This window comes from Dermochelys coriacea, chromosome 3 (assembly GCF_009764565.3).
Source record: "Dermochelys coriacea isolate rDerCor1 chromosome 3, rDerCor1.pri.v4, whole genome shotgun sequence".
NCBI lineage: Eukaryota > Metazoa > Chordata > Testudines > Dermochelyidae > Dermochelys > Dermochelys coriacea.
Window position 1 is genome coordinate 74,534,394 of NC_050070.1, and position 22,989 is coordinate 74,557,382.

Genomic DNA, 22,989 nt, shown 5'->3' on the forward strand with positions numbered 1-22,989 from the left:
TATTAGTTTCTATAGACACCAACCAAGTTGTAGGACTTGTTATACCAAGGACTTTAAGAAGAAAATTAATAGTGTCCATTTTTAGAGCTATATTTTTGCCCATAGGATAATATCTGGGACCTAGCTTAAAAAGCTAAGATCTTTTAGACAAATTCAACAAAAACACAACATTGTGCTCATCTTTGATTTCAGACCTTCATTATCCCAGTGTCCAATATTACATTAGAACAGATGTCTACTACAGGATATACATTGTAGATTTTATCTCAAATATAACATGAAACAGTCCTCTGGACTTTATATGTCACTGGGTATCATGCACTCTCCATTTAGGATTACTTTTTTTTTTTTTTTGTTTAATATGAACTCCTGTGCTACTGGATATAATCTGAATTTATGAGGGGCTCAAACACCAGATATAAATCAAAATGATAGTACTATCTAAACATCTCCCCCCATCTTTCATATGTCATAGTCTCCTTAGATTATAAACTCTTTTGACAGTAGGGAGCATGTCTTCTTTGGCATTAATATAGCACTAACTACCTGGGGACCACCATGCTGATATGAGTCCTGCAGTAACATAAATATTTAATAATAATAATGTCCAACCTCCCAGATATATGTACTACATTAATAGGATCTCATCACTGCTTATATCTGTACTGCCAACAGATGACTGGATCAACTCTATCAAGTTCGTAAAAAAAATTTTTTTTTTTTTTGCAGCTGCTATTGTAGGTGCAACAGGAGTTCTTAGAAGGATGGGTATGTGTCAAGGTTCCTTCCCCGCTCTGAACTCTAGGGTACAGATGTAGGGACCTGCATGAAAACCTCCTAAGCTTACTTTTACCAGCTTAGGTTAAAACTTCCCCAAGGTACAAACTATTTTACCTTTTGCCCTTGGACTTCCACTGCCACCACCAAACATCTGGGTTTATTTTTGAGAAAGCGTTGTTTGGAAATGTCTTTCCACCCAAAATCCTCCTCAAAACCTTGCACCCCTCTGCCTGGGGAAGGCTTGATAAAAATCCTCACCAATTTGCAGAGGTGACCACAGACCCAAACCCTTGGATCTTAAGAACAATGAAAAAAGCATTCAATTTCTTACAAGAAGAATTTTAATATAAGAAAAGGTAAAAAGAATCACCTCTGTAAAATCAGGATGGTAAATACCTTACAGGGTAATTAGATTCAAAACACAGAGAATCCCTTTAGGCAAAACCTTAAGATACAAGAAAGATACAAATACAAGAATATTCATTCTATTCAGCACAGTCTAATTTCTCCGCCATTTAAAAAAATCATAATCTAACGCATATCTAGCTAGATTACTTACTAAGTTCTAAGATTCCATTCCTGTTCTGTTCCCGGCAAAAGCATCACACAGACCGACCCTTTGTTTTTCCCTCCCTCCAGCTTTGAAAGTATCTTGTCTGCTCATTGGTCATTGTGGTCAGGTGCCAGCAAGGTTATCCTAGCTTCTTAAGCCTTTACAGGTGAAAGGGTTTTTCCTCTGGCCAGGAGGGATTTTAAAGGTGTTTACCCTTCCCTTTATATTTATGACAGTATGTCTTTTCCTTTCTCCAGTAGGAGTTACCAACCGTGATCCAGGGACCACTTGGTAGGGGTCACAGGGATTTATAGGGATCTCCTGGGTCAGCTATATGCACAATAGCTCACCAAAGTGTGGCATGTAAAAGCCAGTAGCCCGCAGGTCATCATAATCATTGTGAAACATATGTACGGATAAAATTTAAGATGTATTTATACTGAAAATTACTTAAAGCCTTGGACCTAAGGTAGGTTACCTAGAGGAGAAATGCCTTGGACATGGTCCTTTTAGGCAGGAGGTAACAGATGGTCTAGTTGTTTGTTGGTTGGCTGCCTCACAATACAGGCCTATTTGCATACTGAGCCAGGTGCCAGTCAAAAAGTTATCTAAGCTACAAGAGAAAATTTACAGAAACAAAACAAAACAGCAAGGAGATGTCTTGTTTATGAATGAAGAAAAGTAAAGATTTGTATATCTTGGGGGGCAAAGGAACACACTGGGTCCTTTGCCTCGGAGGCAAGCTAACCATTTGCCTGTCTCATTAAAGGAGGATTATAGCTGGCTTGGTTGTAAAGTGCTGCAAGGACTTCAGGTGATCATCACTCGAACAGACATGAGAATACCGTGTTAATTAAGTCCAGGCTCTAGAATGCATGCTATGATTTTATTTCATATGTAACCATTTGTTCCAATACATCTACTTGCTATTACTTGAATCTCTATGCTTTGTTAAATATAACTTATGTTTATAGGGAAACCTAGTACATCTAAGTGCTGTGTGTTAAGTAGAGAGGCGATCTGAGGCAGAACTGGGCTTTACTGCTTCTTTGGAAGCAGCAAATCTGTGAATAGTGCAAGTGTCCACTAGACCAGGGGCTAGACACAGAGACATGCAGAAGGCTTGAGGATTGTGGTGTGCCAATCACTAACCTGCAGGGGCTTGTGGAGCCTAGAGCGGAGTCCTTGCGTTGCCAGTACTGTTCCCTCTTGCGTGCGCACAAAAATGTGCACAAAAGCAATTTTTTGCACACACAGCCTGTCAAAAATTTGCACAGAAGAAATGTTTTGCACGCACGGCCTGTCAAAAATTAGAGGGAACATTGGTTGTCAGTGGCTGGTAGAGTTAGGAAGCTGACCCATGTCTGGCAGACAGGCTTCCTCATGCTAAAGGTGAGGTGCCTCACAACCCTTGTTCCCCAGGCAGTGTTACACCAACAAAGTGGAGTAATTTGAGGCCAGGCCTGAGCAGTTAATTCCAATAGCACCATACATCCAGTCATGTATTGGTCTTTACTACTACACATAGCTTTGCCTGTTCCTCCTTTTGATTCTGCTCCCTTGATCTGCCATCCTGCTGCACTTCTCTCCTTCCCACTCCTACATTATCTAGTCCTTCTGACAGTTATTTTAAATATATCAGAGGATAACTCAAAAGGTAAAAGCAAAGTGGCCGTAGGAAGCCTGGGACAGCAACAGTGAAGACATACATGTCACAGAGTCTGTTGGTGAAAAAACATCCTTCCTATATATTATTTTTAATTTTTTTTTTTTTTTTTTTTTTTACTGATTCCACACACCCAATATTGAGCAATCCCATAGCAGTATTTTCTATACAAAGCTAGCAGTCATTTAATATTAAGTAATGAACCACTTAAATAGAAAATAATCCAACAGAATAAGAACATTTTGTACAAGATATTAATAAAACTAGCATTGTCTTGTTTGCCTTCAAAAATGCTGGTATAAAAAGACAGAGCAGAGGAAAATGGTTAATAAAATAATACCAAATGTTAAGCATCTAATTCCCATCACAAATGTCTCTAGTTTCTCTCACAGTCTTCTGAAGTCCTTGATACATCTGAAATGTACATATTATACTAGACCCCGGATATAGATGCAGTTACGCACACTTTGAAATATTCAATAAACTATGAAATGAGAGATAGTTAGTCTAGTATTCTGCCAAAATGGCTTTTCTAAACAAAAACAGGTACATGAACATAACTGTCTCATAGGATGAACATAGCTGTCTCATAGGATTACAGATTAAAACCACAGATACTAACATGAATTAAAATACAGTTTGCAGTTTAAATTAAGGTTTGTAGATAAATTTCCTTTGTCAATGTGAAAGTCAATTTTTACAACATATGACCCATTTTTATATTGACTACATTTACATATTAAAAAGCGTTTAAACAAAATCCAGACAGTATATTCGCACCCTGCACACGTCTCGGACAGATTTTAAAACAAAGGTACAGCTCTAATAGATTTTCACAGGAGGATACAATTAACAAAAAAAAAAAATAGAGTCCTCTTAGATGAGATTGGTCTTCATTCAGCAGCCATGTTACCATAATCTAGGACCTCTCTCCAACATTGCTGAAACTGTGCTAGTAGTAACTGTTTTTAAATAAAAGCATGGTCGTTGATACCCTGCCTTCTCTATGCAATGTAGTCCATTGCAATGAGGTCCCCCTCCCTCTGAGAGTTGTTCAAGCAAAACTTTGCAGCACTGCCTGATTATAGTCTACAGCATGATTTCTAGCGCCATTAAAATATATTTCTCTTTTTTTTTTCCAAATGGTCAGGAGAACTACATTAGAGCTGTGCCAGCAACAACTGTATTGTGAGAAACACTTCACCCCTTATTATGGCTTCAACCATAGTGTAGAGAAGGCCCTAATGAAAAACCATCTTCCTCTTTCAACCGTATCATATTTCAAAGTTTTTTTCTCTCAACTGGAATCAAAAGGGAAATAATCAGCAGGTTTATTCTTATTGCTTAATATGTAGGTAGTCTTACTCGCACACAATTATATTTGTAGCTGTTGCCGTTACAGAAATTACAGTTTGTACCATGCAACTTAAGACGACATATACAGAGCTGCAATGTAACATGTTAAAAAAATTGAACAGCATATTTAAAAGCTCTTTAAAAGGAGGTCAATTCTGACCTCTGGGCCATGAAGCAATGCATTAATAGCTCTGTAGAAAGAAAAATGATAAGGTATAAAACGAGTGCTCAGAAACTAGAACCTTATCAGGAAGAGTTTGATTCAAGCCTGTAAGACAAATTGCTCAGCAAGGCAAGTCACCTTCCTGCTGTGATGAGGATATAGCTGAATTTTCAATGCAATGACTATCTCTCCCATCACGTCTCTTCAACTTGATATCCTTACATTCAGTGTGCCATTTACATTTTCTAAGCATCCAGCTCTTATTCTAAATATAGCTTGTCAAAGTAGCCACATGCACTTCCAGGATAATTATCTTTTCCCTTTATCTGACAATTTAACATCAAGCACAACTACTTTAAAGTAAGTGTAGTCTCTAACAAGAAGCCAACTGTACACTGTCTTAGTTCAGCTACATCAAGGATGTTCATATAATCCAAATAAAGAAACTAAATTCCGAAGACAAACTTGTTGGTTGGATACTTTACTTCATGTGCTGCATGATTCTCAAAAATCACCCCAAACACTATTCTTTATTCCTCCCCATACTTACTTGAGCATCAATGGACCTTTTCAGCAGTTCTTCCACAAAATTCCAATTGGATTCTACTTGTTTCTGGAAAAGAATGATTGTCAATGTTAAATATCTCTTTTTTTATAGTAGACATTATATAATATTGTAAAACATGAAAACAAAAGTACAACAGATTTCCTGAAATTTTCCACTTCCTTAAAGTATTTTGCAATAGTTGTTTAAAAAAATCCCTTTGCATTTATGTATGCAATTGATATTTTCCCCAACTTTAGACTATTAGCACTCTCAAAAATAAAATTTAAAAAAATATATGTCTCTACTTTCTGTCTTTATAGCATAAGTGTTACTCTAACCTTGTCAGGAGATTGTATTTCATTCCTATGCATAGCTCTCAGACAGTCACCAAAAATTAGTAAAGAAACAAAATGTTTATGCCATTTGTACATCAATCCCCCTTGTGACAGCTTCCACATGTAATAAATCTGTATTACAGTTTCTCAAAAGCAACAAAAAGATCAGCAGCCCTCTAAAATGAAAAGGAGGGAAGCAAAGTACAGACTCATTCTTCTCTTTCTTTGTAAATCTTTCACTAACTCATTTTACCTAGGTCAAACAGCTGTTTAATGCTAATAAATGTCAGTCAGTATAATTTGGTCCAGAGTATAATCTGTTGCCTAGATAAAGTCCAGCTCAAAAGATTGTAGGGTAAATCAAACAAGGATCATAATTCATCACCTTCATGTCTGACAAGATTGATGGTTGTTTCAAATAGGCATTCAGATCACTTCTACAAAGCAGAAGTATTGAGTGGAAAAAAGTTCAGACTAAAGACAGTAAAGCTGCTTAAACATCTGGTTATGTAAGGCATGGAAGAAAAGGGAGACGTGTTTTTATAGCCAAGAACATCTGCCAATAAAAACGTACACACAGATTTCTACCACAAACTTGATTACTTAAAGTGACGATAATCTCTTACCTCCTTTATCTGTGCTACAATTATCCACATAGAGCAGGGATCTCAAACTCAAATCACCACAAGGGCCACATGAGGACTAGTACATTGGCCCGAGGGCCGCATCACTAAAATCTTTTCATACAAAAGCGCCCCCCTCTGCCCTTGCCCCCACTCCACCCCTTCTATGAGGCCCTGCCCTGCCCCCATTCCAACCCCAACTCTGCCCCCTTCCTGCCCCTATTCCAACCCCTTCCCCAAATCCCCGCCCTGGCCCCGCCTCTTCTCCACCTCCTCGCCTGAGCACACCACGTCCCCATCCCCCCCCCGGAAAGTCCTAAGAACCACCAAACAGCTGTTTGGTGGCGGGAAACACTGGGAGGTAGGCGGAGGAATGGGTACGCAGCGCGTCGGGGGGGGGGAGGGGAGCTATGGCGGGCTGTGTGTTTGAGACCCCTGACATACGTTTATGGTTTAAAGCTTATGTAACCTTATTTTCCCATTATTTTTCCCTTGCATTGCCTCTCCTCTTCACTTCACTGTTGAATCCTGTCTTTATCTAAATTATAAACTCTTTGGAGCAGATGTTCTTTATAAATTTGCATCGAGTCCAGCATAATGAGCCTATGATTGGGGTTTCCAAATGTAATACAAAAAATAACTATCCTCTCCTGCTTCACATGACTATGTTTCAGTTCAGTGCCTATGCCAGATAAGAGAATTTTAAATACTAGCTCATGTAAAAAGATATACTGCCATTTACTTTTCAACACTAGTATCATTTGAGTGTTTAGCAGATAACACACTTTTGCATGACAAAAAAATATTCAAAGGAACTGCTGATGGAGGTGGTGGTGCTGGTTCTTCACAAATTAATACTAGAAGTCAGAGGTGAACAAAGGATGTGCCTGCAGGAGAGGAGGACAAGGACAAATGGACACAGAACAGAAAGGAACAGCAAAGGGGAAACATACTCCCATTTTGCAAGGTAAAGGGAGATGTCCTTCTGTTAGGAAGAAGAGTAGGTAAAATGGGCAGATATTAAGGCAGGTGACCTGCTTAGGAATGAGGACAGTAAATTTGGTGCCTGAAGTAGGAGAGAAGCAGCAGACCTGTTAGGATATTTCCACACTGGAACAAAGATAAGTTTAATTTTAAAGGCTTTTTATATTATATTAAATATAAATATTAATGATTTTTCCACTTCATATTTGGCTCTTATATTTTAGATTTTGGTATTATTTTGAAAACCAAACATAGAAAATTGGAAAGTAAAATTTTGGTTTTATGAGCCTCGGAGAGCAGGCTAGTTGAGAATTTTCCTACAAAACAGATTTTCACCAGAAGATGCTGACTTGTCAACACAAATGTTTCACAGAAAGTTTCAATGAACTTTTAATAAAACACCATTGCAAACCTGCCTGGTTTCCTGCCAGCTCACCTGTGGGCTGTTGCGAGGTGCAGACTTCCAAGGTCTATCACTCCAGGGCAGTGCTGCCTCAGAATCAGGGACCCCAGGACTTCCAGGGTCCACAACTCTTGGACACCCCACCATGAAACTGCCTCAGGGCAGCGGATCTCAGGGCTTAAAGGCTCCCTGCTGCACAGCCAGAGAGACTGGCAGCCCTGAGTATTCCAGTTCAAGCTGGGCTTGGCTCCTGACTCCTCAGCAGAGAACCCTGGAAGCCCTGAGAACCCCAGCTTAAGCTGGGGCTCTCGGGGCTCCTACTCTGGAACCTGGCTCCCAACTGGGTGGATTGATTTAAATCACCGATTTTAATCATGATTTCAATCAGCAACCAGAAAACCTTGATTTAAACCATCAATTTTAGTCATGATTTCATTTCTACTTTATATTATTTTCCTAAGGAAATGTTGATTTTCACTGGCTTGTATCTGTTAAAACATGTTAATCTGCAATTAAATATTAGCCTTTAGAATAAATTTGGTTCTTCTTTTTGCTTACCAGGAAGATAAATAAATATGTATAGATACACTACACTTTAAGCAATTATAAGCTTAATTTACACATGCTCAGTTTCTTAATTTTTCATCATGTTAGAAAATGGTCAATGATGAATTTCTTATTTACTATAGTATTAATTTTTACTTGTGATTACTTATCAAGCTCTATTTGGATGGAAATGCAAAGTTAATTAAACAGCATTTTTATTATTAAATAAAACTACCTTAAATGTGATGGATACACATGAAAAAAAAAGTTTAAATACAAAACATGTTTTGATAAAACTAACATTTATTAAACAAAAGTAAATATTGTCCATAATTAGTAAATTAAACTGATTGTTCCTGGTCATCAAGTCAATCAAGATTTTAGAACTAGAAGATCTCATTCTATTCATAAACTGGTGCAGGAAAACAAGCTCTCTTACTTTTTCTACTCCCAACAGGTTTCTTAACTTTGAATGAACAAGTTATTGAACTGAACTAACTAAATAAACTGAAATGAAGAAAATATTCCCTCGGCACTTGCAGGAGAGGCTACTGCTGTCAAAAGCTGGTTTAGCACTTTAACACCTGGTTGCAGGGGGCTTAGCAAGTAACTTCCACCATTCAGTGGTTTGACTTTTGTTAAAATGTAGTAGCAAATAAGTACTGCTTAATATTATTTATATAATTTAAATTATTTTAATAGATTACAATATAACAGAGCTTGCCAATTTATTTTAAATAGGTTTATTTTAAAAAAAAATTCAATAAAAAATCAATTTTTAATTGATTTTTATCTACTCTGCCTACCAAGTTCAATTTTCAGAACCATACATCCTGATTATTGCTATGCAAAAAAATTGTTGAATTTTAATTCTGCAGGGAGTTTCAAAGTTTACCCTCTTTGTTCCAAAACAGAATTAATTTTTTTTCAGTATTTCCCAAAAAATGGAAATTCCAGCTTTCAACTAGCTCTAATAAACACATCAAGATATCTGACCAGCCCAGATTCACGGACAGTATATCAGAAGTAGCACAGCTAGTGTCCCAAAGTTCACACCATAAATATATAAGGCTTCTTAAAACCAGTGTCCAAATAACAGTTGGAATGGGAGATAGGGGCAGGGGGGATTGGAAGACTTCTTACAGCCAAAATCAAAAACAGGAAAATCACCAGGTCTCCTTTCCACTACTTCCAGAGAAATCTAGGGTGAAATCCAGTGCCTCCGTAGAAATTGGTGCTAAAATTCCCACTGAATTCAATGTCCAAGTTTTCGCCCTTAGTCTCTAAGTCAGTCCAAACTCAGAGGGAGAATGACATCCAAAAATCCAAAACATTCCCTCTTATGGTCTCAATTTTTTCTGCTCATTAAGAGAACTCGTCTCATCTGAATTCAGTTAAATTCCCCCCATAATTGCATTCCTCTGTTATCTTGGCAGTGGGGGAAGACAACTGTTTAAAACCCAGCCAGAAAATATGTAGTTTCAACACTCCTCACTCCAAACCCAGTGGCTCCCAAGCCAAAAAAGATTAGTCCTGAGACTGGCAGAGTCCAGTAACCGTCAACCATACCCATCGTGTAAGCATTCCTCATGCAGCTAAAGCCAAAACTTCAGCTGCAACCTTTGGAGTCCAGCAGCAACAGCTTTTCCAGGTGTAGACAAAGGCACTCTCCTCTCCTAGCTCACCTGGCAGAGCTGTGCTAAGCTTCTCCGCTGGAAGTCACTCTTTTCATATCTTATACAGCAGTCACTTCAGACAATTCAAAGGCAAAAATCTCCAGCCCCAAGTAATTCTGACTATATTTTCTTAGCCCACAGCAGTGTTAAAATTAACCCCTTCAATGTTCAAAAGTGGCAATTTTTCTCTCCAAGCCCTATTTGGTTTTTAAATGTATGAACAGTACTTTTCAGAATAATGTGGCGTGGTCTGTGTTTTGGTTAGAGAAAATACAAAAACAGGCAGACTGTGCATGCCTCTTCACTCTGAGAAATGAAGACTGGATAGTTCCCTATATGGGAAACAGAGGAACTGGACACCATTTTCCTGTTTAAATCTACATGTACGAAATGACTAAATTAAACAAGCTAAAGAAAAAAAGAACTACATCTGAACCCTATTTAGAATTTTAAAAGCTTTCATATTAACCTCAAGGTCAAAGCAGTCCACATTAAAAAACTGAAACTCTTTCACAGATGACACAGGATGAGAGGCAATTTCTGCTAAGGCCCATATGAATAACCATCATTATAATACATCACTCTCCCACCTTTGATCACAGTTTAATAAGAGCAAGAACATGTATAATAGAGTCCTCTATCACAGCTAACTGTTAACCAACAAAAGTAAGCTGAATTCATTCCTGATATAACTCCACTGACTTCAACAAGCTTACATCAGCGATTACTTTAGCCCCTTATTTTCAAGGAAGATTCCAGGCTGTAATTCAAAAAAAGAGAAAATTAGCACTCACAGCTACCATTCTGAAACTGATCTCCTGTGGTTTGTGACAAAATGTTGTAATTACTTACAGAACTTTTCAGAGTAGCAGCCGTGTTAGTTTGTATTCGCAAAAAGAAAAGGAGTACTTGTGGCACCTTAGAGACTAACAAATTTATTAGAGCATAAGCTTTCGTGAGCTACAGCTCACTTCATCGGATGCATTCCAAATGCAAAAGCTCACGAAAGCTTATGCTCTAATAAATTTGTTAGTCTCTAAGGTGCCACAAGTACTCCTTTTCTTTTTACAGAACTTTGTAAGCATACACAGAACTCTGTAAGGTAACTAAAAGGCAAGATCTGTGGAGAAGATTACAATCAAACTCAGAAAAATAGGACGGACAAAACAGTAGTTCCAACACAGAGAAGTTTGCAAACACCAAGATGAATGTATGTAGGAAAGTCTTGATTAGGGTATTGGACAGGACTTAGGAAAGATGGCATCATAATGTGGCTCTGCCACAGACTTCCTATTTGACCTTTCTCTCTCTCTACCTCAGTTCTCTAGCTATAAAATAAAGATAATACTACTTACTTTCTCCTATCTTTTATCTTGTCTATTTAGATTGTAATTTGTTTGGGGCATGGACTGTCTCTTATTACTTATATGTATGGTGCCAAGCCCAATAAGAGGGACGGATAGTCCAACACTTAGCACTAACATGGGATAAGGAGACCAGGGTTCAATTCTCTGCTCCACCAGTGTCTGTGTGCCTCAGCTCCCCATCTGTACAATGGGAACAATAGCACTTCCTCACAGTGGGCCATTGTGAGGATGAATATATTAAAGACTGTGAGGGCTCAGACACTACAGGAAGGGGCCATATAAGTACCTAGACAGCTAGAATAGGGCATCAGTCTTCAATGCGGCCTCTCAGCATTAAAGCTGGAGAGACATTTTTGACCAAAAAAAAAAAAAAAATTTTGTTGGAAAAGCAAATTCACCTAAACCAAAATCATTTGCAGAAAAGAGGCAGTTCTGACAAATTTCCATTTTGAAACCTTTTAAAAAATCATTTCAAACTGTCTAAACGTCCTGTTTTGACATTTTCAAAATGAAAAAAGTTCTCATTTTCAATTCCAAAAGACTATGGTTTGAAAATTAATTTATAGTAAAAAAAAATTTAAAAAGACAAAATATAAACAAAGTGATTAAAAATTATTGAAATGAAATGTTTCAATCGACCTGATCCAAATTATTTTTCAGATTTTCGGTTTGCAAAAATTTGAATTTGTTGAAGACATTTTGGCAGACAAGGAAAAGTAGGTACATTTCAGGTACATTTTCTCCCCTTTGGCCAAAGATTAGACACAGCTCCCTTTAGGGTCTAGAAACAATCACCATTGTTTCAGGATCTGGTCTGAGGGAGAGAGCACAGGGGTTATTCAACAGTGAATCAAGGCGATTCAACTCATGGAGCAAAGGTTTGAGTTCAGGATGTGAGCGCTTGATTTTTGCATAGTGGTATAGGAAGACCTCAATGCATCAGTCCTTGAGAGCAGACTGAGTATTTTAGAATCTTCTAGCAGTATTATTATTTTGTCTGAACCTTTGATTACTTTAATGATGATTTAATAAGTAAGAAAGATTTATATTAATCTCAGGCATTACATGTAAGGCACGGACACGGACAGAATATACTACACCCACAAAAACTAGCATAAAAGAATATTAAGGTTGCAAAGTCAAGCCCTCAGAAGTTAGGAAGTGTGAGAATTAAGGTTGCCTGAGGAAACTTAACTTGACCCCCTTGTGCATCTGCATCATGATAATCTTTAATTACATTAATTACATGATCAATGTGAAGAATGTGGGAGATGCCAGATTTAAAAAAACAAAAAACAAAAAACAACTGTGAGTAGCTCGATTTGAATACTAAATCAGTTGTCTGCTACACAGGAACAAAGAGTTAATTCAGTCCTGGGGGGGTTACTCCTCTGCAGGAAGGCAGAGAATTGCTCATTATTAATGGAGAATAAGTGAATCAACTGCCAAAAGTCCACCTTTGACTTTTTGACTTTTTTCTTCCATGGATTTAGGCTGGCTTAACAACTCCACTCAGGAGTGTGGTGCTTTACACACCTGACTAATGGAGTTAAACCAACGTAATTTTTTTAGTGTAGACCAGGCCTATAGGCTGGCCTATACTGGGAAATTACATCACCATAGCTACATCACTCAGGGGTGTGAAAAATTCACACTCCAGAGCAGCATTGCAAAACAAACCTAAGTCACAGGGTAAACAGTGCTAGGTCAATGGAAGAATTCATCCGTCAACCTAGCTACTGCCTCTTGGCAAGATGGATTACTTATGACAGCGAGAGAACCCCTCCCATTCGTGTAGACAGTGCTACAGCTGTCCAGCTATAGTGTTTTAAGTGTAGACAAGCCCTTAGCATGAGGTGAATTGATTCCACCCTGAGAGGTAAAGGCATGAGTCTGACATTTAAAAGGTGTACACAAGGAAAGATTGAGTGACAAGTCAAAGCTACAGTTCACCTTGGAACCATAACAATCGCATAGTTGTCCATAACTCTGAAATGTTTTTAACAAAGCACAGTTCAGGCTCCAGATCCAGCAGCTGACACTCCAGGCCAGGCTTCAGCAGCAGTTGAACTGCCTATTGAGCCCTGGCATGACTTTGCAAGCTTGTCCCCCTCCCGGCAAGGGGGTGTGCATGAAAACAGTGTGTCCCCCTCCTGGGGGGGGGGGGGGAAATAAGTGCATCCCCCTCCTGGCAGGGGATGGGGATGAAAGCGCTGCTCCTGATCTGTTGGCTGGCTCTGGCTGCCTTGGGCTGGAAGTCCCAGCATCTTGCTGTAAAGTGGCTGCTCTGCACATGGGGGTGGGGAAGTGGAGTCAGACAGCCTGCCCAGATGTGGTTACTTTTAAGATGCAATACAGGCACACTACAGTATTTGCTTCTCCCCCCCCCCCCAGCCCTCTGCTGCTATCTGATTGGTTACTTCTGGTTTCACTTGGTGTCCGGTTGACCGGTCAGTCCGTAACTCAGGTGTTCATATCTTTGAGGTTCTACTATATTATATTTTCCACAGTGTACAGAATGGATGCTGCTTTCTTAATGAGCTGCTATTCATTATTTTGTTATCTCCTCATTATTCCATGTGTGGTCCTTATTTACTGCACTATTCAAACCCAGCTCTGAAAACAGAATTATTAATTATCTCATGGGCTTTTCTGTGCCACTTAGCACTATGCCATCTGAGTGCTTCACAAACAAATTCAATTATTTTCACAACACCTTAGTGAGATTTGGAGAAGGAGAATATCCCCATTTTACAAGATGGGGAATTGAGGCACAGTGAGATTAAGGTCCAAAGGTCAAAAGTATCTAATTTGAGATACCCAGGACCTGATTTTTCAGAGTACTTAACATTATATACTACTCAAATACAGCCAAAGCCCAGCTCCCATTGGCTTCAGCTGCAGATATGAGTGCTCAGCATTTTTCTGTAAATCAGACCCCTTGGTCTCAATTGGGCACTCGGAAAGTAAGGAATACACAATTAGCAGCCACTTGTGAAAAGTGTAAGTGACTTGCTTAACATCACACAGGAACTCAGTGGTAGAGATAGAGATAGCATCCAATTCTCTAGAGCAGCGTTCAACTGCCCTAACCAGGAAAACAGTCTTTCTCTTCATGAAATGCACTGCCTCTTTCACTGCGCACCTTCCAACTTCTACAACAAATGAAGCTGGGATCCTAAAGACAACCACCTCTTTCAGCCTTAAGCCTGGCATTTCATAGCATTTGTTTGCTCGGTTTTGCAACTTCAATGTTCCTTTAACATAATTTGTGTTTATGTAATTTCCTAGGTTTTAAAAAAAGCGATCTGAAAAAAATAGAAATTCCACCATGTGGCATCATATTGACACCCACATGGTTCACCAGCAGGGTTGGAACCGTTAGAACTACTGCACAGACCTCTGCCATTTGAGGTAACCGATAGCAGTAGTAGGTTATCATCTTCTATGTGGACCAACATTAGACAGGCCTCTTTGTCCCAGTCTCCTTGCCCAGCCAATCCCAGTCTTCCCCTGGCTCCTTGTCCCAGTCTCCCCCCAATTACCAATCCTAATTTCCCTCTCCTCCCCACCCCCTGCCTGCCAGCTTCCACTTCCAATCTCCCCCTCCAAATTCCTTTTCCCAATCCATTCTCCCCACACACACACACACACACTCTCTGGCCCAAACTCCTTTGCATTGGAGCCAGACAGCTTCCTCCCCAGTTCTGTCTGGACTTCAGCAGAGGGGTCACTGAGAGCACAGGAATGAAAGGCTCCCTGCTTTCAAGTTCCACCCCTGCCCAGGGCAGCTGGGAGCAACCATTACAGGGAAAGTCCAATTCCATCTTTGTAGCCCTGGGCTGGAGGGAGCATGCTCAGTTGCTCTGTGGGCATGCACAGTATGATCAGCACCAGGACCATGACCAGTGGGCACAGATTCTTCAGCGATTTTAGCTGCTATAGTCTTAAAAGCCTCCACTGAGCATATGCCAGCCCAATGCAGATGGATTTTACAGGGACAGCAAGAGGAATGCTCCTAACACAAATTGCCAAATTTCAAGCCCCTGCTCCAAACCACCAGGACACTAGAGTTCTCCAAAGACAAGTCTTCCAATTGTTTTTTATTATTGCAAAACAATGTGTTTTTTCCTAGCCTCATGCTCAGAAACAGCTTAACGGTTGTAGTGAATTTTTTCAAAAAATAAAAACAAAAACAAAAAAACTACAAAACTCATCCTGCGGCAGACATCTGACATGGGAAATCTCAGCCCAAATGGGTAAAGTTTGGCAAAAAGTCAAATAATTGAAAACAGGATCTTCTAATGGGAAGTGTCAAACAACCTTAATAATACACAGTTTATTTAACAGTACACAGCAACACTACATAACAGTTTAGAACAGGAAATTAAGAAAAATATGAATGCAATTTAAACTGCAAGAGAAATTACATAGGCAGAATGTAATTAGTCAGACTGGAATTCAGTGAGAGCACCAACATTAACACCCGTAACTCTTAGGACAAGTAGCATTAATGACTGAGTGCAGTCAAGGCTTCAGCTTTACACCTCATTTAAAGAATAGAAAACCTACATGAAGCTAGCAACCAATGCAGATAATCATTCTAATATGTTCAGTTACTGAAGCAGTGAACTCAACGAAGCAGTTATGCTGAAGGCGGACAGTCTTAAAACATATGCTACAGCAATAAGTACATGGACTGCTAACTAGCAGGACTTTCTAGTCCCCTTACTTGGGTTACTGACTGAATCCATGTTTTTTTAGATCCATATGCTCAGGGCTCATGGAATAGATTGCAAACAGTACACCTTAAAATCATGAACCTTTAAAGGAACTTTGTAATGTAGACATGAAAAATTAGCATAACAACACTGAACCATTTTCCAATTACTACCCCACTACCAAATACCTGCATGAGATTACAGGTCTAAATAAAATGTTAAAAATGTTAGAAAATACAAACCTACCTTTTCCTCTACATTTCCGTTACGGTCAAACTGGTAAAGTGATGCCAGATGAGTAATAATCCACCAGCTAAAACTTAATGGATCTTTGCACTGCACTGGCTCAAAAACAGACATCCCTTCTGCAGTACTGGCTCTTTCAAAGACTTTCTTCAGAAATTTATTCACCCAGCTCCAAAAAGACTGCAGAGAACAGAGAAAGCCCACCAGGGCTGCGTTAAATGACTTTGTGCAGTAGATTAAACGATAATCTAAGTCTACGTTAAAGAGATTTCCCTCAATACTATCCTGTTTTTAGGATTTTATTGTTCAGAAGGCAAACGGAAAACAAGGGCAGTGAAAGGATGACGATTAGTCATCATGGGAGAACACGCTCCCAGAATTTTTACAGGCTAGCTCAAAAGCACATAGAGCAGAGATCTAGAAGACGGTGCATTCTACCATCCTCAAAAGAATGAAGAAAACAGAATAATCTGCACTGGTGTGGACAGTAGTTGACCTGTCTAACAAAAGAAAAACTTAACTATTTAAACCCTAAAAGTGAAAAACAGTTTATGAAAATATTCTTTAAAAACAACAGTCTCAGAATACATAAAATATATCAAATGGAACAAGAACTTTAGATACAACCGAGTTCTCAAAATGGATAACAGTTTGCCTGCACTTCATATAGCAGATAAATAATTATATGAAATAATATTAGCTAGGCGGAGATCTAGTAATAGAGAACAAGGCCTACACATTTATTTATTTTAATTAAAGGAGCTAGCTTGACATTTTTATATTTATTATGATCTTGTGTTAAAGACACAGGATGGGGACTCAGGAGATCTTTTTAAAGTCTGGAGCTCTGCCACAGCCCAACACAATAGGAAGGAAGGATTTTCCAGTGGTTAGCACATTAGCCTGAGAAGTGAAACAATTTCTTGTTCAATCACAGACTTCCTTTGTGACCTGGGACAAGTCACTTAATCATAGATTCATAGAACAGTACGGCTGGCGGGGACCTCAAGAAGTCATCAAGACCAGCCCACTGAGCTGAGGCCATAGCAAGTAAACTTAGACCATCCCTGACAGGTGTTTGTCTAACCCATTCTTAAAACCTCTAGTGACGGGAATTCAACAACTTTCCTTGGAAGCCTATTCCAGAGCTTTACTGCCCTTATAGTTAGAAGCTTTAGAATTAGAAACTTTTCCTATTTTCTGACCTAAATCTCCCTTGCTACAGATTAAGCCCATTACTTCTTGTTCTACCTTTAGTGGATATGGAGAATAATTGATCATTGTCCTCTTTATTATTTGAAGACTTATCAGGTCCCCCATCAGTCTTCTTTTCTCAAAACTAAACGTGCCCAGGTTTTTTTTTTTTTTTTTAACCTTTCCTTATAGGTCAGGTTTTCTAAACCTTTTATCATTTTCGTTGCTCTCCTCTGGACACTCTCCAATTTGTATACATCTTTTCTAGAGTGGGGCACTCACAACTGGGCACAGTACTCCAGCTGAGGCCTCCCCATTGTTGAGTAGAGTGGGACAATTACTCCCTTGTCTTACATACAACACTCCTTTTAATATACCCCAGAATGACATTAGCCTTTTTCGCAACTGCAACACATTGATGACTCATACTCAATTTGTGATCCACTATAACCCCAGAGCCTATTCAGCTGGCCAGTTATTCTCTATTTTGTAGTTGTGCATTTGATTTTTCCTTTCTAAGTGAAGTACTTTTCACTTGTCTTTACTGAATTTCAGCTTGCTGAACTCATACCAATTCTCCAATTTGGCAAGGTCATTTTGAATTCTAATTTTGCACTCTAAACTGATTGCAAACCCTGCCAGCTTGGTGTCATCCTCAAATGTTAAGAATACTCTCCATTCCTTTACCCAAATCATGCACATGTGCCATTTCTAAAATGGGAACAACACTCCTCTGTTCAACCACCTTTTGTCTGTCCTGTCTAATTATCATAAAATAATTTACAATCAGAACATTTTCACTAAAGAGACTTTTCTATGGCTGCTCGCATTAAAAAGTCTGAATACTCTACCGTGAAACTGTTTGAAGATATACAGACTGTGCACTGCAGTAATGCGTATTTAAACCCATTTGAAAGTAGAACAGCGCTTTGGATTTTATGAAGATTGGTGCTTTCAAAGAAGTTTTTCTGAAAGGTCTTCTAATAAATATTCAGGGAAAGATTGTAGCTGGGCCTTGCTGTGCAAACCTGCCTAATGGTGGGGATGTGTGTGTGTGCGCGCGTGTGTGTGTGTGTCGGTCGGAGGGCCAATTATGCAAGGACTACTTCCCTTCTCTTGTGGTCCCCCCCCACCTCAATAGAGAGAAACAGCCTCAATTGCCTTGCTTTCCTGAAAACAGGGACTGCTCTCTATCAGTGCCCTGGGCCACAAGAAAACTACTAGTGACAAAGCTCAAACCAGGACACAACAAACTCTCAAGAATGGGGGCTAAGGTGACATAGCTGGCACATTTGTCTCTTGTATGTCAGGGAACATAATCTCTCCTAAAGCTCTTGATGGGGCAGTGCAACTCTGCATCACACTGGATGTGAACTGGTGCATTCATGGCACAATCTGGTGCTTAATTTGTTAATTGACCAATCACTATTTGAATGTTTTGTAAACACTTTCCTATATTTTCCTCATGCTGTGCATGCAGCAATGTTTTCACTTACCTCTGTATGAGACCCTTTATTTCTGTGGTCCAGCAGATGAATAAGCAGAACCCATAATTCCTTAATGCAACTACAAGGATAGTGGTGACTAATTAGAGCCTCTGATGGTCTAACCTGGTGAAGAAAATATGAAGTCCATTCACTCACAGAGCAGCAGGGTATTTGAAGTTGCATTTTACATATTAATATTTCCATTCTCTTTGTTGCAACAATTTAGAATTTATACACAATTACAGAAAATTCTTGAAGCACAATGCACTATTCCATTAACATCTAAAAAAAATCATGCACACAGCAAAGGAACCATTATCTACCAATAACAGTATAAGCAGCATTACTTTTAAGCTTTTACTAAACCAGTTTCAAATGACTTTTCAAAAAATATTTAATAAGTGAAAGTGAAATAGTGAAAAGAAATAGCACTAAATACCAATTCACTGTCTACTAGTGAAAGTGAGAGAGAGAGAGAAAATGATTGATTAGATTCACTTGATGTTCCTGGGAAGAGAAGTAAAAACTTCCAAATGATTTAGTATTTATTATTTTTAACATGCAAATCCCTTAATGGTTATGTGTAATGCTAACAGAACAGAATTTGTTCAAGTGAGGATAGTTTTTGTTCATGGGAGTATGTTACAATGCCTCAATGTCCCTACAATATTTCACATAGTAGCATTTTGGTAGTCCTGCAATAAGACATTATTTTAACATGCTCCAAAGAGCACATTTTGAATCATGTGCGTTATCTGATCATTACCTTTTGTTTAGAGAAATTCTCTTCAGACTGCTGTTTAATATGTAAAGCAGTCTTGTGGTGAGCTACCTTTCAGTTTCTCACACTCAGAGAAACAGAGATGTGTGTGCACTTAGAGCAGAATCCACAGTGACAACATATAAAAGAAGAATGTGAGATTACTCTACTGGCTGGTATATAGAGCAATTAGACTTCCTAGTTTAGATCTGATGATGATATGAAGCTGTGAAGAAAAGTCAGCGCACCAATGTTTATATATTTAAAAAAAAAAAGTTATGCAAAAAGAGTACATTACACTGCAGCTGGGAGCATGCTGCTCGGGCACACAGAAAAGCACTAGCTCTGATCAACTAGTGTGATAAAAATAGCAGTGTAGCCAGCAGCAACATGGGCTAGATGCCTAAGTACACACCCAAGAAGTCCAGGCCAGACTGTACTCAGGTGGCAAGTGCAAGCTGCTGGTCCTGCTACCTTGGCTATACTGCTATTTTTAGCATGCTAGCTTGAACACAGCTAGCTCTTGTCTGTATATCCAAAGTTTCCCTTGACCAATGTAAAGAAGCTGTAACAGAAAGCTGAGGCTGTTGAAATAGGAGTGGCGTAAATATGAAGTGTAATATGACATTGTAAGTAAGTGCCCAGTTAGCTTACTGCCAAGGTTTTAGTCACTCTCTTTTTGTTCCTGTTGAGAGAGTATGGAAAGATATTTTCTGCATCTACAGCTCATGTTTGGCATGAAACCCAACACACTGAACTTATTAAATGAGGCACACACTTCAGTTCTGTACACAGTGCATTTCAAAATTACTCTTCCATTCAATTGCCAGATGGTCATGAATAAATACAACACAGTATGAGTTTCTAACAAACAACACTCTTTAAAAATTGGGTATATTAAACCAATGGCAAAATTTTAAACCACCACCACCACCACCACCACCACGGGACTGTCTTCCTATGCATCTGTACAGCACCTAGCACAAAGCAGCCCTGATTATGATTGGGGCTTTAAGATGCTTTCTGCAAAAAAGAAATAAAACAATAATACCTTCGTATATTTGTTGATTGACAAGCTTATCAGATCGCAGAAGAGGTTTCCACAGTGGGCTTCAAATAAACTGATATTGGTTAAATTTTCTCCCGTTAGGTTCATGAATTGGTGAGCATACACAATTTGTCCTAAAACACAACAAAAGATCAGATCTTCTTAACACTTCGGCTTGATTCTACGGACACAAAGACAACAATTTCTATGCACTGTATTTGGGTCAACAAGCAATTCTGAGAGGAATATCATTTTTGTTTACAAGCAGAAAACTTATTTGAGGAAAGTTTTCCCATTCCAAATTAATTCCCGATGTCTTCTCCCTTTCATAAAAGTTTGATATTATTCTGGTTGACAATAGAATGGTTGGCATTATATAGCTACTTTGCTGGCACAATCCCTGCAGTCACTACACTGCAGTAAAGGTTTCTTCATTTGCAAATTCCTCTCAGTAACAAATGCCTCTGTGTGACAAATCTAAAGAACTGTCCCAGATTGGCGGTGTCATTACAGAAGGTTTTGGAACAAATTGATAAATTGTACAGTAATAACTCACCAGGACCAGATGGTATTCACCCAAGAGTTCTGAAGTTACTGAAATATGAAATTGAAGAACTACTAACTGTGGCACATAAGCTATTACTTAAATCATCCTCTGTACCAGATGACTGGAAGGTAACTTATGTGACGCCAATTTTTTAAAAAGTCTCCTAAGGCTACCCTGGCAATTACAGGCCAGTAAGCATAACTTCAGTACCAGGCAAATTGGTTGAAACAATAATAAAGAACAGAATTATCAGACATTTAGATGAACATGATTTGCTGGGAAAGAGTCAATATGGCTTTTGTAAAGGGAAATCATGCTTCACCAATCTATTAGAATTTTTTGAGGGGATCAACAAACATGTGATCCAATCAATACAGTGTACTTAGACTTTCAGAAAGCCTTTGAGAAAGTCCCTCACCAAAGGCTCTTAAGCAAAGTAAGCTCCATGGGATAAGTGGGAAGATCTTCTCATGGATCAAAAATCAGTTAAAAGATAGGAAACAAAGGGTAGAAATAAACGGTCAGTTTTCACAATAGGGAGAGGTAAGTAATGGTGTCCTTCAGGGTCTGTACTGGGACTAGTACTGTTCAACATATTCATGAATGATCTGGGAAAAGGGGTTTCAAGGCTGATTCCCCACTCTGGCACTTTGAGTGCAGGAGGGGGCCCGCAAGGATTCTAAAAATGAATACTGGCTACTTCAGGCTTGTATTAAATTCCCAAGGTTACAGCTGACCTTGGATGGATAGATAGTTCCACCACCTAAGTGCAAAAACCCCTTTGAGAACCCAGAAAGGAGCACTTGGGAATTCCTTCCTGTGGGGTACCCTCAAGCCCTTTCACCCCTCCCCCCCCAACCCCCGGGGGGAAAAGCTGAGAAAGAAAGCAAAGGAAATCAGCTGTTGCAACCAGCTAATTAAACAATATGTGCACAAACCTTGGACACAAAATCCAATCCTGTTCTCAAAAAAGGTAAATTTTATTAAAAACAAAAAAAGAAAATACATTGAAAACTCAGGCTATTGCTAGATTTAAAAAACCCACTTACAAAAATTCAGCTTCAAGAATAACCTTTTTGAGATCCAGCTTAAAGGTTACAAGCAAAATAAAAACATTTGGGGTTAGCACAGAGGAATCGACAAGCCATAAAGAAATAAACAAATAAACCTAATCGCATCTTCCTAGCCATTTCCTGATTTACTTACAGATCTGGGATTTCAAATGAGTAGTTTCTAGGTATGATTTTTTCATACCTGGCCCAAGCTCTTACAGCATAGTTGCAGCCCTGTCTCTGCTTCTCCCCAAGAACAACACAGACAGACTTAGGGGAAGTTATTTCCCAATTTTAAAAGTTCTAGCTTTCCCATTGGCTCTTTTGGTCAGGTGCCTACTCTTCCTTTTACCTGTGCAGGGAGGCTTTTTAACCCTTTACAGATAAAGCAAGTAGAGAACAACAACTAAGAGGGATTGTATAGCTAACTGGCTGGCTGGGTGTCCATAAAAGGGAGCTTCCCCCCAGCCATTTCATTTATCACAAGAGGTAAACAGTGAGGTTGCAAAATTTGCAGATGCAAAATTACTCAAGATAGTTAAATCCAAAGTAGACTTTGAAGAGTTACAAAGGGATCTCACAAAACTTTGTGACTGGGCAACAAAATGGCAGATAAAATTCAATGGTGATAAATGCAAAGTAATGCACATTAGAAAACATAATCCCAACTACACATACAAAATAATGGGGTCTAAATTAGCTGTTACCTCTCAAGAAAGAGATCTTGGAATCATTGTGGATAGTTCTCTGAAAACATCCGCTCAATGTGCATTGACAGTCAAAAAAGTTAACAGAACGCTGGGAATCATTAACAAAGGGATAGATAATAAGATAGAAAATAGGATATTGCCTCTATATAATCCATGGTACGCCCACAGCTTGAATACTGCGTGCACATGTGGTCACCCCATCTCAAAAAAGATATATTGGAATTG

The 22,989-nt window shown here is 38.9% G+C and overlaps 1 protein-coding gene across 10 annotated transcripts in view; it reads right to left on the reverse strand.

Moving 5' to 3' along the window:
• MMS22L (MMS22 like, DNA repair protein) overlaps nucleotides 1–22,989 on the reverse strand; it is a 143,101-nt gene that overhangs the window by 96,628 nt on the left and 23,484 nt on the right. For all 10 annotated transcript variants that reach the window (XR_006279874.1, XR_006279875.1, XM_038395799.1 and 7 more), the window contains 4 exons: nucleotides 20,459–20,589; nucleotides 18,657–18,770; nucleotides 15,967–16,146; nucleotides 5,069–5,131 (listed from right to left, as the gene is read on the reverse strand). Coding sequence is in view for 8 of the 10 variants with exons in the window: in XM_038395799.1 (XP_038251727.1) it covers nucleotides 5,069–5,131; nucleotides 15,967–16,146; nucleotides 18,657–18,770; nucleotides 20,459–20,589 (488 nt within the window). In the remaining 2 variants the exon portion in view is untranslated. The remainder of the gene's footprint in view (nucleotides 1–5,068; nucleotides 5,132–15,966; nucleotides 16,147–18,656; nucleotides 18,771–20,458; nucleotides 20,590–22,989) is intronic.